The following is a 14013-nucleotide window of genomic DNA, read 5'->3' on the forward strand; positions in this document are numbered from 1 at the left end:
CATCATTGGAATAATAGGTTATTGAATCAATTAAGGAAGCGTCAGCCGATGTGATATCGGTCACTGAATTTAATGTAACAGCTTTGGGCGCATGCTTGAGTCTTGACATCATGTACGAAGGAACATACAACGCTAACATCTCAGGCAGTACAGAGAAATCGGAATATGACAGTGGTCCTGGTATTTAAAACTTAAATTAAAAAACTAACAAAAGACTGTAAATATAATATAATAAATATTATACTTATTCTAATAAATTTTCCTCTATACGCATCGTTAGATATCAGGGCATGGTATCATGTATCATCAGAAATCAGCCCTAAACTCCCTAGCATCACCATAACATCCTCACCACATTTCCACGCAATAACGCATGACAATATGATTGCCGAAGTACATAGATGTTCGCTAATCAAAAATATCCACAGAAAAATCGCAATCTATAAACAAGCAATCCCAAATTTTCTTTACAAAAATACAGCAAGACCAGCTTACTCGGCTGAAGAAGGGCCGAGGTTCAATGTCATGCGGACGGTCTCAGGGCAACCGTGAGTGGCATGGTCGTCGGTGGGGATGAGATAAGCATCAGCACAGGCAGAGTCGCCAGGCTTGCAAGTGGCCGAAGGGCAGTTGCCGGAGTCATTGGAAGTAACCGCGAAACCAACGGTGGTGAAGGTAGAGTTGCTACCCATGTTGATGCAGGAGAGATCCCAGAAGATGGTGGGGTCGGACAAGGTGTACTCGTATTGCAAGACATCGGACTGGTCGGGGGTTGTGGAGATCTTGATGGAGATACCGCCACCGTCAGGGTTGAGGCGCCAGTCCTCGGAGTAACTCTGGCCGCCGGGGGTGAGAGTGACCATCTCGGCATCAGCTGTATTGCTGACGGACCACAGGTAGATGGTCTTGTCCATGTTGTTGATGATATCGACACCACCAGCGGTGCTGTTGTCACGACGCTCCATGGCAGTGGGGAGAGCAGAAGCCAAGGCACCGAGAGAGGCGATGGCAGCAATGGTCTTGGTGAACATCATTTTGTATATGTTGTGGGAAAGAAAGCAATCAAATGAATGAAGAATTGCAGATAGTCTGAAGGAGTGACTATTAAAGAGAGTGTTGGTCAAAAAGACAGCGAATGTAACGAAAGAATGAACACCCTTCAAGGAGAGCTTTTATTGATGTAAAATGAATGAGGTGGACGAGGAGAAGAGAGAGAAGACATGATCAAGGACTCATGGGTCATTTTATACCATTTGACTACAGACGTTTTCTCGGGACGAAGGATGAAAATTTTCATTTTTTCCCTCTCGTCCTCTTTGATAATCAGCCGATCGACAGCTGTGCTAGCACATCCATCCTATCACAGCCAGGAGAGGGCAAACCCATTGTTTGTTCTCTCCCTGTTCCTATTCTTGTTCCTGTGCCTGAGTCAAAGCCCGGGCTTCAACTCTAGAACGTAGCTTATGGTCCATGGCGCTCGATTCTCGACCGGTCTGTGGAAACTGCGCTGATTAGCTGCGGGGAAGCCCTACTCCAGTTTTTGGCTACTGGTTGCAAATCACTTTTTTATCCGAGTGACCGAACCAGGGTAGAAAAATTGAGCGAGCGAGAAAAACTGCGCAACAATATTGCGACTGTCCTATGAGAAGTAGTGTAGAGCTTCTGGAAGCATAGAGAAATGAAAAGACTCTAGACCCATGGGTCCATCAGGCCCATAATAAAAAAGCCCTGGCGCCGGCTCGACAAATAAGGTTAAAATAAGTGCTACAAACTCCACTGTTGGCGCTCGTAATTGGCAGATCAGCGACGGATCAATCTTTAATTGATCACCCAAATACGCGAAAACTGGGGTATCAACACGTGTTGTGACGGAACCGTGGCAAGAAGTGAAGCCCGATGTTTTGAAAAAATTGCGGCGTCTGGACAGAAGTGGTAGTTCACATGAAAATCAGGAACTCCACCCAAAAGTGAATAAGGACCCTCTACGCCCCTCATCTAAGCCCTGGTCTAGACCTAAAAGTGGCACAATAGGTATGACGCGCAATCACCTACCATATATGTCACCGGTATCCGGGTTGATGGAAGGCTTATATCGGCGGTCCGTTTAAAAGCGCTGTGAGAGCAGGAAAAAAATATGGAAGAACAAAATATATTTTCTACAGCTCAGATCCGCTAAGCTGATTCCAAAATAGACGACGAATTGAACAATGCTATATACAACGAATATCCATGTGCGACTTTGGCGGTCCGTGATCCGTAGGCAACGAGGTTTCAAATTTCGAAACACCCCGCTCTAGTTGTACGTAAACAGGACGAGTCCATCAGGGTAGACACTGATGTTGTCAGAGTACTTCGCTTCGCTTGTGCCATCCACTTCAATCATGTTAGTCACGCCAACCGTATTGAGAGTGTACACTCTCAGACCGGTTGTCGAACCCGCCACACGGAAAATCTCGCTCTGACAGGCTTCTCCGTTACCGGCGTTTGAGCAGGTTGTGCTGTAGTCGTCGAAAAAGCTGTATAGACCAGCTCCGTAGATGTAGATCGTGTTGCTGTTGGTAACGTACAGACCGAGAGCATCACAATTACCGGAGAGGCAGGTGCTGTAGTTTGGATCGTTCAGGGTTGCGTTGTACGCATAAGGACCTGACTTGGCATCTGGGCTTGGTTGATAGTAAGGAGTTTCGGTTTGGATAAATCCAGCCACCACATTGGAGGCCCCGGAAAACGAGTACTGATAGAGCGAATGATGCTCCACAGCGGTTCCATACCTGATAATTGTCAGTATTGGTCCATAGAAGGCGATCGCGGTCGGTGGGAATCTAGAACCAAAAGATTGACGCTAGAAGGCCCCGCTGCTGGGTTTGAGAATACTTACAGAATGATATCGCTGCCTTCAATAAGAGCACCACGACCAGTGTAGATTGAGATTTGAGTGTTGGAAGCATCGTCGATATCGTGATCAGCAGTCCAAAACCAGTTGTTTTCTAGGTAAACGTTCTTTGCCGAACTTGTGATGTGCAGCGACGTAAAGCCTGCTTCACAAGCAGCACTAACGGCTGCGGTTTTCGGGCAGTTGGCGACTTGTAAATCAGAGCCAGTGAAGCCACCAATACGAGTGTGAACGTCCCAAAGACCAGATCCTTGGCTTCCGTTTAGATTGTACTCGATCAAGACGGCACCAGCGGCACCACCTTGGGTGCTGACGATTATGTCAGAAGCCTCGATGCTGCCAGAATCGCCGGGTTTACCAACTTGCACGACCGGGTAAGGTAGCTCGATGTTGGAGAACTTGCTGCCACTTCCCATAATCGTGGGATAGGATTCACCAACAACGCGAGATCCAGGAGGAATGTATATAGTGTCGGTGACGCGGTAGATACCATAATCAAAGAATGCGATACTTCCAGAGGCTGCTGCGGAGTTGAGCGCAGATTGAATGGCAGCGGTATCATCAGTAGAACCGTCACCCTTTGCACCTGAGCTGCGCACGCTTACCACGCTGCCTGTCCCGTAAGTCTCATATTGGGGCTTGCTCTTGGTGAAATATTTGGATGAACCACTTGCCAACAACCCAGAGGGACGTGAAGCAGCGTTAAAAGCGCCATTCAAGACACTAGGTCCTGTAGGAGTGTACTCATGTCCTTGACCAAACCCGGAAATTGTCGTGGTACCACCAGCCAAGTAGACGCCGTTGGGACCTTGGATCGCAGTGGGCACATTGTTCAATGCCACATTCTCAATAATGAGGTTACCTGCGCCAACAGGAGAGGAGCTGGTAGTCCATGCAGTCTTGAGGAAGGTATTGGTGTTGGTAATGGTGCTGTCAATAATCGTCACAGATCCTGCGGCAATAGCTGAGGATCCACCAATAGAGAAGTCAAAGGCAGTTGTGCAACTGCTAATGGTAAGACCCGAGTAGGTCCAACCCCAATTCCAGATCTGGCTAATGGCGGTTACAGCATTGGAAATGGCGACATTTCGCATGGTGAATTGCTGATTGCCAACGTTTAGACCATAGAGACCACCAGTAATAGTCACATCAGTGAGGAAACCACCAGAACCTAGAGACCAACGTGTTAGCGTCTTGTGTACGTGCAACTTGCTTACAAACTGGCAGCTGTTTCTTACCATTTTCAATAAAGATACCCTGCGCTTGAGTACCGGAATCGGCATTGAGCTTGATTTCCACATTCTGCAGACTTGTGGCCTGAGCAGTAGGCCAATGGATACCAGTCGATCCACCAGAAGCCGGGATGGCAGTAAGATCCAAAACTAAGTTTCGGATTTGACGATAGAAGACGTTTGTCGATGTCCAGCCTTGGTTACCGCTAGATTGGTATTGATCTCCATCAATCAAACCGAGACCTGTAAAACCTGCAGTTGCCTTGAGAACAGCGGGAGAATTGGGGTTACCGATCAATTGAGTGAAATAGTAATCAATGATTGATGACGAAACAATGTAAGTACCGGCAGGGAAGTAGACGATAGCTGGAGTTGTCGAGGATGTCTCTCCGGACGAAGGACCGAAACGGCCACCACCGCTGATGGCGCTGTTGATAGCGGCAGTATCATCAGTCACACCATCACCTATCAAAAAGCAGTTGTTAGTAACATGATCCCGTTTCCATTTTCCTCGCTTTTGAGAGATTATCAAGTCCACTCACCAGCAGCACCATAGTCTTTGACGTTTCTAAACACAACGTATCCACTCTGTGCATATGGTGCATGCCCTTGATGGGCGATATCAGCCAGCCAATACGATGGATCGCTCACAGCTGCTGCATTGAGGGCATGTGCTTCTGCAGTGGCTGACGCTACAGCTGCAGCTGCAGTTCCAGTCGGTCCATCATAGTGCACATAGTCGGAGAACTGCCTGAGGGCAGAGCTCACTGCACGCTGCACTTGCGGGATCTGAAATTGCTCTGCGCCTGTACTGGCTAGCAATATGCTAGATGCAATCAAAGAACGGAAACGCATTTTGCTCCGAGTCTACCGCCGGCAAAGTTCTCGTTCAAGCAAAATCAATCACTTCACTAAGACGGACCGTGTACTACTCAAATAATCAACTCCGAAGGGGGGAAGACTTCATTTGTACTGCTCACGGGTCTAGTAATCACGTCACTCTCACCTTCAAATCTCTTCTTACTTCAGTCAGCAGGCCCGAGGTGGAACCCATGGTAACATCGTGGTTGATCAGTAGCTCGTTGTGTGAACTGTGTTAGCTGTGTGGGAAATAACCGGCTTTTTTACTCGATGATACCTACATTCAGGTCAAGATGGGTACGACATAGTAAGAAAATTACACATCTTGAATCTTTTTCCTCCTTACTGTTCTTCATCAAGTTTAGTGCTAAACATTCTGCTTGGCTCGATGCTCCGCGCAGGCATGCTGGCACCGGCGCCACGAGCACCAATGCCTCGGACCACGCATGTGTGGAAACGCGTCTCCAATCAATCTGCCCCAAAGAGTCCCTTTTCCCCGTGTACAGTCACATCGTGATGAAGACAGAGATCGGTTCCTGGTTGAGAAGGCCAGGACCTTTTAGCTATTAGTGTTACTACTGTAAGGCTCTAGTGTGCAGTCAGGAGCGACGATAATCAAGGCGATATCAAAGCCGTGATTTGAATCCACGAATGAGCTACTTGATAAATATTTAGTGCGATGGATCATTAAGCCACACACTAAATAGCCCCATGGGACATTGCAGACATCTACCCAAGTGCCGGCCAAATCATCGACTCCGCATTGTATCCCCATTTCCTTCCATACTACTACCCCGCCAAGCAAAATAACGATGGAAAAAAAGAGGGAGAACAAAAGCTCGGCATATCATCTGATTAATACCGGTTGTGCGCAGAGCATCTGACTGTCAATTCATGCCCAATGATGCGACGGACCCATAGTGCCTGGTTCTGTGCGTGAAGGAGCAAATGACCATTTAACGCCACCATCAGCATCATGCTTCTCTAGTAGTTGGTACTGTAGTATTTGAATTTTGGACTATCGTAGAACACTCATTTCTAGAATTAGGGCCGCGAACTAACGGATTAGCATACGAGTTAATCTACAAGCGAGCACACCGGTTGGTGAGTCATGATATTAGCGGATTGGTGCAGAAGTTTAGCCTGTTTAGCATTGTCACTAAGCTTCAGCCACTCACTTAGCCAATGTGGGCATTTACCCAGTTTGGTGTGTCCATCGGACAGTCAACCAGTCAGATAAACAATAATCGGCTTTAGCCTCGGTCTTGGAGGTGCTGATCCCCCGCTGCAAGTTTATTTGATGGGCTCCTGTTTCGAGCATTCTGCAGGTTTGTGTTACCGGTAGATGAGAGGTCGACAAGCATCTTCCATCTTGTCTGGGGTAGTATTCTGGGGTACCTATCACAACTTACTCTGTACAATGTGTATCTAACCTTAATAATGATGTAGTCATACAGCAATCTTATGCAAGTGCTGCTGGATTCTTCTTCGTATGTGAGTCACAGTGATACCTTGTCCATATTATCTACGACCAAGTCGCAAATACACGCCACGTAAGGCCTCGACCCTACAGTAGCAGAACAAGAGGGAAATAACGATATCGTTTGTTCACAGCATGTATAGTTCATGCAGGTGAAATATTTTAATATCTGTTTAGTTATGCAAAGTATCATGTATTACTGGTACAAACTTAAGCGTGCTGGATTTTCCGGGACACCCACTCGCGAAGAAGATTGGACCGTTAATTTAGGTATGTTACATGATCTTAGTCAGTCTACACAGAATGCGTGTGAGTCCTATGACTTGAAACATGAGAACGTCACATGATATGGTAAATTTTCTAGTATCCTTCGAGTCATTTGAAAACATGTATTGGTTTGTACATTTGTATCACGTTGAGTCAAGCGAAGTTTGTCGAGGGGTCACGACTTGAGTAACCATTGAAAACCCAAGCCTATGTCGGTCGGCTCAATTTACAGTACCACGAAATAAGTGTTCGCACCCCTGTGCGGGTACTAGGGTTATGGGGGGTGCGGACACTTATTTCATCCCACTGCATGTACCGACATATATCCACACAAGCACGAGGGACTACATAACGAAACGATCAAGCACCAGTCGACTGTTCATGATTTTTATAATCGCTTGGATATGTGCTATTGTCTCAAACTATACCGTTATCGCTTATTGGCCAAGTCGAGATATGCATTTTGCTCGCTCAGGAATACATAGATATACTTTGCCCACCGTGGCAATCTACCAATAATGCACTATGATGGAAGCAAGTAATCATCTCGGCTTCGCGTTCCGCTTGCCACGATATATCAGCATCGGAGAACTTAAATCCCAGTATATAACTTTTATCCGTAATTACATATTTTCCCTCATCTCCGATTTCAATAGAGTACCTAGTCAATTCTACTGTTCGAGGGATCCAAATCGGTAATAAAGGATTGTTCTATATCTGAGACGCGGGTTGAACTCTATAGAATAGCCCATATTCTCATCTACAATATAATAAACCCTGGACGCAGAAGCAGACATGATGGCGGAGACACAAGAGTATGGTCACCGAGCCCCAACATCAGAGTAGGTATCAGCTGAGCTAACACAGACATCTTGAAGGCCCATCTCCACGCCACAATATAAGCCTCATCCAACAGAGACTATGAAAGCAGCCCTATGGATGGGTCGACGACAGATCGAAATCGCCGAGGTTGCCAAACCTTCCATCACCGAACCAGCCGATGCTATCGTTCGAATTACCCATACCACGATTTGCGGCTCGGACCTCTACATATATGAAGGCGATCTAGACAGGTCCATGGAGAAAGGCAGGATTGTGGGCCATGAGGCTATTGGCTTTGTGGAGAAGATTGGGAGCGCCGTGAATCGTCTCAAGGTCGGCGATCGGGTTATTATCCTGCCCATCATTGCCTGTGGACATTGCCGGTACTGCGAAAACCAACAATTTGCATTATGTGATACCACCAACGGGTCCAAGGAGATGGAGAACAAGTACGGCTATCGACTTTCGGGTATCCTCGGATCTTCAGAACTGATGGGAGGATATTCCGGCGATCAAGCCGAGTATTGTCGCGTACCAAACGCAGATTTGACTTGCATAAAAGCACCCAATGATATCTCTCCGAAGAAGCTCTTGGGTTTGGCAGATGCCACAACGTCTGCTTGGCACGGATGTGAATTAGCCGAAGTTGGGAAAGGCGATATTGTAGGTGTTTGGGGCTGCGGAGCCGTGGGTTTGTCAATCCAGCGCCTTGCAAAGTTGCGTGGAGCTAGTAGAGTATTTGCAGTCGACAAAGACCAAACTAGATTACAGATTGCGAAGAGCTTTGGCATGACCCCGGTCGATGTGGTGGCACATCCCAATGTGTCCGACTACATTCTGTCGATCCAGCCTCACGGGCTAGATTGTGGTATAGAAGCCAGCGGGTTCCGTAGCATCAACACGCCAAAGCATGCGGCAATGCGGTATATGAAAGCCGAGTCTGACAGTGGCGATACTGTTCATGCAGTCCTGAAAGCTACTCGCAAAGGGGGGCACATTGCACTGATTGGTGACTTCTTCTGTGGCACCAATGACTTTCCTATCGGAATGCTTATGGAAAAAGGAATTACCGTAAGAGGCGGGCAAAATTTCGGTCCAAAGGTATGTACTTTATTTTGAGAATACCACAGCATGTGATAGTGTTTTGACCTGATTTTCACAGTACTACCCACATTTGCTTAACCTCGTGATTGAGGAGAAATACGATCCTTCATGGATGTTTACGTACGATGGTAAGTTCGTTTGACATGCATCCGGTCTGGACAATTTTTTGATGCGTAGATTCCATGTTTAGATGAGTTTGAGAACATTAGCGAGGATTATCGACTATTCGCTCGACATCAGATTCCTGGCGGACTCAAAGTCTGTCTAACAACAAAATATGGTCGTCAAAAGTATGGATAATAACTAATCAGTAGAGTGAAAAGAACGGATTGAAAAGTTGTACACACTTATACTATGCAGCTCAGTGGCCCTGCTCAGACAGACTTTATATGCACTTGGTCGAAACGGCTGTCTCCCCATATCAATGATGTAAAATCAGCATTTGCTGCATGCGAGCATCTGTGCGAGTCTGCACAAATCCTCTCGCAACCCAGGTCAGATAGCTGTCAACTGTATATCGATCAGTCCCTTTCGCTATCATATGCCATATTAAATTTCCCCATGGGGTAAAATCGGCCCATTTCACTTGTAGTCTGGTCAGTCAACCAATTCTCTGAGGGCTTGTAAACGCACGTGCCGCGCACGGCCTGGAAGGAGCCAGACTTGATATTTAACTAGGGGTCAGATGGAATATACTACTCGTCGTTATTATCAGCACCGTCATATTTTCCTTATTCTAGACTGCTAAAGCCATCGATTGTCTTATTAGTCAAGGCTGCACTGCATACATCAGCTACAAATCATAAGTGATCCTCTTCCCCGACAACCATCAATATTACGCGCCGAGGACAATGCGTCGATTCAATAGGAGAGTACTTTCTCGATCTTGCCCGGACATAGTATTTCCATCCACACGCTTCAAGACAAGCCAACCTCTCTCACTGCCCAGGATATTGCCTCTACCCCATCTGGTACTTGGGCTATGGGTGTGTGCTGCAACATCTCGGAGATTTCTTTCACAAGATTTTTCCCATAGGATCCAACCCACCACGTCATTTTGGTATTTTTTCCCATTCGATCAATAAGAGCACCAAAATATAATGCAATCAGTAGAGCCATAGGCTCAGCTTGTTTCACAGCCGTGAAGAACTTCTGATTCACTGCGAAGACTATTGTCCAACAATAGTTTTGAAATACGCCTCTTGCATTCTCGCTAAAGCTATATTTGATGTGCCTAATAGCGGCTTGGTATATCTCATTTTCGCCCGAAGGTTGCGTAGTCACATTTCCATCATCGTCTGTAGCTCGGATCTTGATTTGGTAGCTAACAGCCGTAAGTCTCTCAAGAGCGGCTTGAGTTGACAGATCTAGAAGATGGAAGAATCTTAGATCCAGTCCTCGGAGTAGTTCTGTGTGACATGGGGGTCTAGAATCTCCTTTGTTGTCCAATAGTAAGTTATTCGCACTGACCAGCATATCGAAAGTTGTACAAAGTAGCTTGAATGGCGATGAAGGAGGGGTAATGATCAAGTTGAAGACCGTCAGGAAAAAAGAAAAAATGTACAGTAACTCCACGTTCCTCTGACCGGTTGTGCTGAGGTAGAGATTCATATCACTCATTGCGCTCGTATGATATTCGAGTGCTAGTCGCGTGTAGTCTTTTTGTCCTGAATAGACCAGATCGGCCGCCGCGATTGCAAAAAAGCTTTTTAATAGAAAGCCATTTGCTAACGCAGCTCGTGGCAAGCTTTCCCCGAGGTACTCCACATCCTGTGGGATGGTATACAAGCCCCATAAGGTTCTTGTAAGCCATCGGTGCATTAATTGCTGTTCCAATCGCCTATCTAGCTCCATCGTGCTCGAAAAAGCACAAGGCGAGCCGCTTAATGACGTATTGAGTGGCTGTCCTATAGTAATGGCAGACTCCTCATCATTTTGGGATCTCTCGGGTGGTACGTTGTTCGTTGCTATTTGATTCTCGTATTCCATAACAATTTTCGTTGCACGCCCAGTTTGAGACCAATGTTTTCTGGTCGCCTCTGCCCAAGATACTCCTCCGGTCATGGACTGGAATCGGTACCTTTGCACTCCAGAACCCACGCAGGAAATATTGAGACGTAGACACCGCGAACACTTCGGCTGTAGTAAGTCGCACTACATAAAAAACCAACATCAAAATCACTTGATACTCGATATAATTGTCTCATTCACCGTATCTTAAGACCCACCTTCTTCTTTACCCTTTTGCAGGCCTCACAAGCCTTGCTGGATGGGACTCCCGGCATCGCAACGAAAACGACAGTAATTTTGACATCCAAACAGTCTATTTGGCGCAGTCCCACATGAAAAGTCGATTACCTGCCATCCAAGAAAATGCAGAACCATCGTAAGTCCACTGAAGAGAATCAATCGACAAAAATATCAGCAGAAATGGCCCCGGTCGGCGGTCATCTTGGCAGACGCTAGGTGTAAGTATGCTACCCAATCGTGGACAGCTAGCCGAGACCAGGGTCATTTAGTGCTCCGTGATGTTGGACTGTTTGCTGTTGTAAGTTGTAAGTTGTAAGTTGTAAGTTGTAAGTTGTTGTTGAAACTTGTTTTCTGCTTACTCTGATTCTAGTCCCTGTATCGCATCTCTAAGTGATGATCACTACTCTAGAGCATCCCCGTTGTAGGGTAGCGTCAAAACTTTACGATAACCTAAATCAAGATAGGTTAAAGCAAAAAAAAAGAAAACAAAGACAACAAAAGAGACAGAATTCCTCTGTGAAGGGGTTTTTGGCACTGTCGTTTGAAGCAGATCAGAGCGATAGTCGGTTATTGCTATGGTTTTTCTTCTATGTCTAATGGTGACCAAATAATATACAGCAAATGAGGAAGCCACTGAACTTTGATAATGTCAGGTCCCATTGTTCTCTAAGCTGACAGTTTGGTCAGCGACAAGACTTACGTCGACTCGATGACAGTTTCGTAGATAGTGAAGTAATTGCACCCGAAATTTAGATCTAAGCTTCGTAAGTTCAGGCAAATGATGCATACATGATGAATCAGAGAACTTACACTTAGTCTAGCCAGATGTGTAATCGTACCACGCCACAAGGTTGTGGCGCCCTCATTCGAAAGGATGGATCTCAAACAATTAATAATACCGGTGTAGCGTTGTCGACGGTCGATGACCTGAAGTCTAAATTTTGAGTATATCAAAAGGCATAGCCGCGGATACAGCGATCACTCCTGCTAATTCACTCGCAATAACAGTTTTGTCTTCGAGGGTCTACTGTTATGACTGATTTGAATCTTTCAGGCCCGCAATTGATTCAACAACATGTTATAACTGGTGTTCGTGACGGGAAGAACACCGCGATATAACCCTTACACTCCTTCAGTCGACACTATGGTCCAGCAGAAGTGCGGACTTGCATCCTTTTGATGAGCAAAATGCCATACTTCCTGAGTAAAGATGAGAGATGCCAAGTTCGTGACTAGTTATTGATGAGAATATGTAGCGCTGTTTGATGGGGGGGTTGACAATTGCTAAGGAGTTTTGAAACATTCAGAGGATACTGCTTCGTGTTAGATAATTGAGGGGTTATCGGCAAGTGTATGCTGTAATCTGCCAATGCTGTTTTACATGTGATAAGACTCTCTACACCACCGGCCGCGAACCCAACCAAAATTGACTGCGCCGGCGAGACTTCTTCTTGGGACATAACCTCACTTGGATATGATTAGGGCTAACTGATGTTTAACTCCAATATTCGAGAGAGAACTTGAAGATTGGATCTGAGACAAGATTATACAATAAGATATTAAAATAAATGTTTTTTAAAGGATACTATTTATAGAGAGAGTATTTACGCAAGTGATGATACTTATTTCGTGACTCTTTTGGTCGTTATCCCATTATTTAAATCCAGGCGCACAACCTAGGGTTTCAGACATCACTTCTCCAATTACTTAACAACTTCGATACGAAGGAGGCGTGAAGTTGTGCATTTCCGGTCTATGGAATTGTCCGTGTATGGTCGGATTCCTCCGGTCCACCCCTTGAGCTTCCCCGCAGGTATGAAACAACGCGAACTGTCTCTAGATCTTTACATGCTAGAAAAGATCAATACGTCAAGATTATATTTCATTCACAGTAAATTACTTCTCAATAGTCGTTTTGAGAGAAAACACTTCACTAGACAGGCATGGAATATAAAGAGAATCTTTTCCCCAACGGTGGTTGGGATGTTCACCACCATATCTTCGATCGTATGTTTTGAGAGATCCGCATGTCCATACTTTTTCCATATTGCTTATCTTTACTATGCAGCTGCCAGATTTCCCTATCACCCAAACAGACATCTTACTCCGCCGGCTGCAAAGACCGAAGAATATCTTGCTTTTCGGAAGAGGCTTGGGATAACCCATTCGGTGCTAACACATGGATTATCATACGGCGACGATTGCACCTCCCTCGGCACATTTGTGCCCGAACTCGATTCTAGCAAGACTAAGGCTATCGGAGTCATCGACCCATACATGATAACCTCAGAAGAAGCCGAAAGTATGCGTGTTGTTGGTATTTGTGGGATTCGAGTCAATCTATATCGATACCAAGCAATGCATGATATTGAGCGACAAAAGACCGCTTTGCGTGATCATGCACAGCTTTTGCAAAAATATTGCCCTCGCTGGAGTATGGCATTTACGCATATACACCCGGAATTTTGGACCGAGTTGAAACCGTTCATTGAACAGGAAATTACTCCCACCGGCATCCGGTTGGTTACTGATCACTTTGCATTGCTTAAGGGATCCAGTATGCTGTCAACTGAGAATCGTGGTAGTGAAGGTGATATTGACGTAACGCAACAACCGGGATTCCAAGCAATCACAGATCTGATGCGAGCTGGCCATCTCTTCATCAAAATCAGTGCACCATATCGAGTTAGTACTCAAGCTCCAGATTACAGCGATCTAAAACCATTAGTGCGAGCATTTTTTGAAACAAACCCAGAACAAATTTTATGGGGAAGTGACTGGTATGTATTCTTATGAATTATCCTTTTTCAAGACCCATGTTTGGTCGTTAACTTACATGCAATCTCTCCGTCACAGGCCGCATACTCCACACATGAAAGTACGCACGCATGAAGAAGCAATGTCCATATCGCCCTTCCTTGAAGTAGATGACTTTGCTTGGCTTAAGAGTTTACGAAGCTGGCTTTCTGACGAGGAGTGGAACTTGTTGATGGTTGCAAATCCTAGCAAGTTCTACGGGTCATAGCACGCATTTCAGTGACGATTCTTGAAAGGATATTCTTCCTGAACGAAAGCCTGTTGAGCCATCACGCAAAATATCAGAT

General features: G+C 45.7%; 3 protein-coding genes across 3 annotated transcripts; 1 reads left to right on the forward strand and 2 right to left on the reverse strand.

Moving 5' to 3' along the window:
- Positions 1-491: 491 nt before the first annotated feature.
- Positions 492-1034, reverse strand: BHQ10_009409 (uncharacterized protein; the record flags this gene model as incomplete). The annotated part of the gene is made up of 1 exon (XM_040882321.1): positions 492-1034. The coding sequence occupies one exon, from the start codon at positions 1032-1034 to the stop codon at positions 492-494; it is 543 nt and encodes a 180-aa protein (XP_040737911.1).
- A 1259-nt stretch (positions 1035-2293) lies between these two features.
- BHQ10_009410 (uncharacterized protein) lies at positions 2294-4980 on the reverse strand (the record flags this gene model as incomplete). The annotated part of the gene is made up of 4 exons (XM_040882323.1): positions 2294-2771; positions 2879-4064; positions 4132-4590; positions 4668-4980. The coding sequence occupies 4 exons, from the start codon at positions 4978-4980 to the stop codon at positions 2294-2296; spliced, it is 2436 nt and encodes an 811-aa protein (XP_040737912.1).
- Positions 4981-7528: 2548 nt separating this feature from the next.
- BHQ10_009411 (uncharacterized protein) lies at positions 7529-8959 on the forward strand (the record flags this gene model as incomplete). Its single annotated transcript, XM_040882324.1, has 4 exons — positions 7529-7548; positions 7612-8656; positions 8718-8787; positions 8850-8959. 4 exons carry the CDS (start codon positions 7529-7531, stop codon positions 8957-8959), a joined length of 1245 nt encoding a protein of 414 aa, XP_040737913.1.
- Between the last annotated feature and the right edge of the window lie 5054 nt (positions 8960-14013).

This window comes from Talaromyces amestolkiae (genome assembly GCF_001896365.1).
Source record: "Talaromyces amestolkiae strain CIB chromosome Unknown scaffold24.1, whole genome shotgun sequence".
In the NCBI taxonomy this organism is placed as follows: Eukaryota; Fungi; Ascomycota; class Eurotiomycetes; order Eurotiales; family Trichocomaceae; genus Talaromyces; species Talaromyces amestolkiae.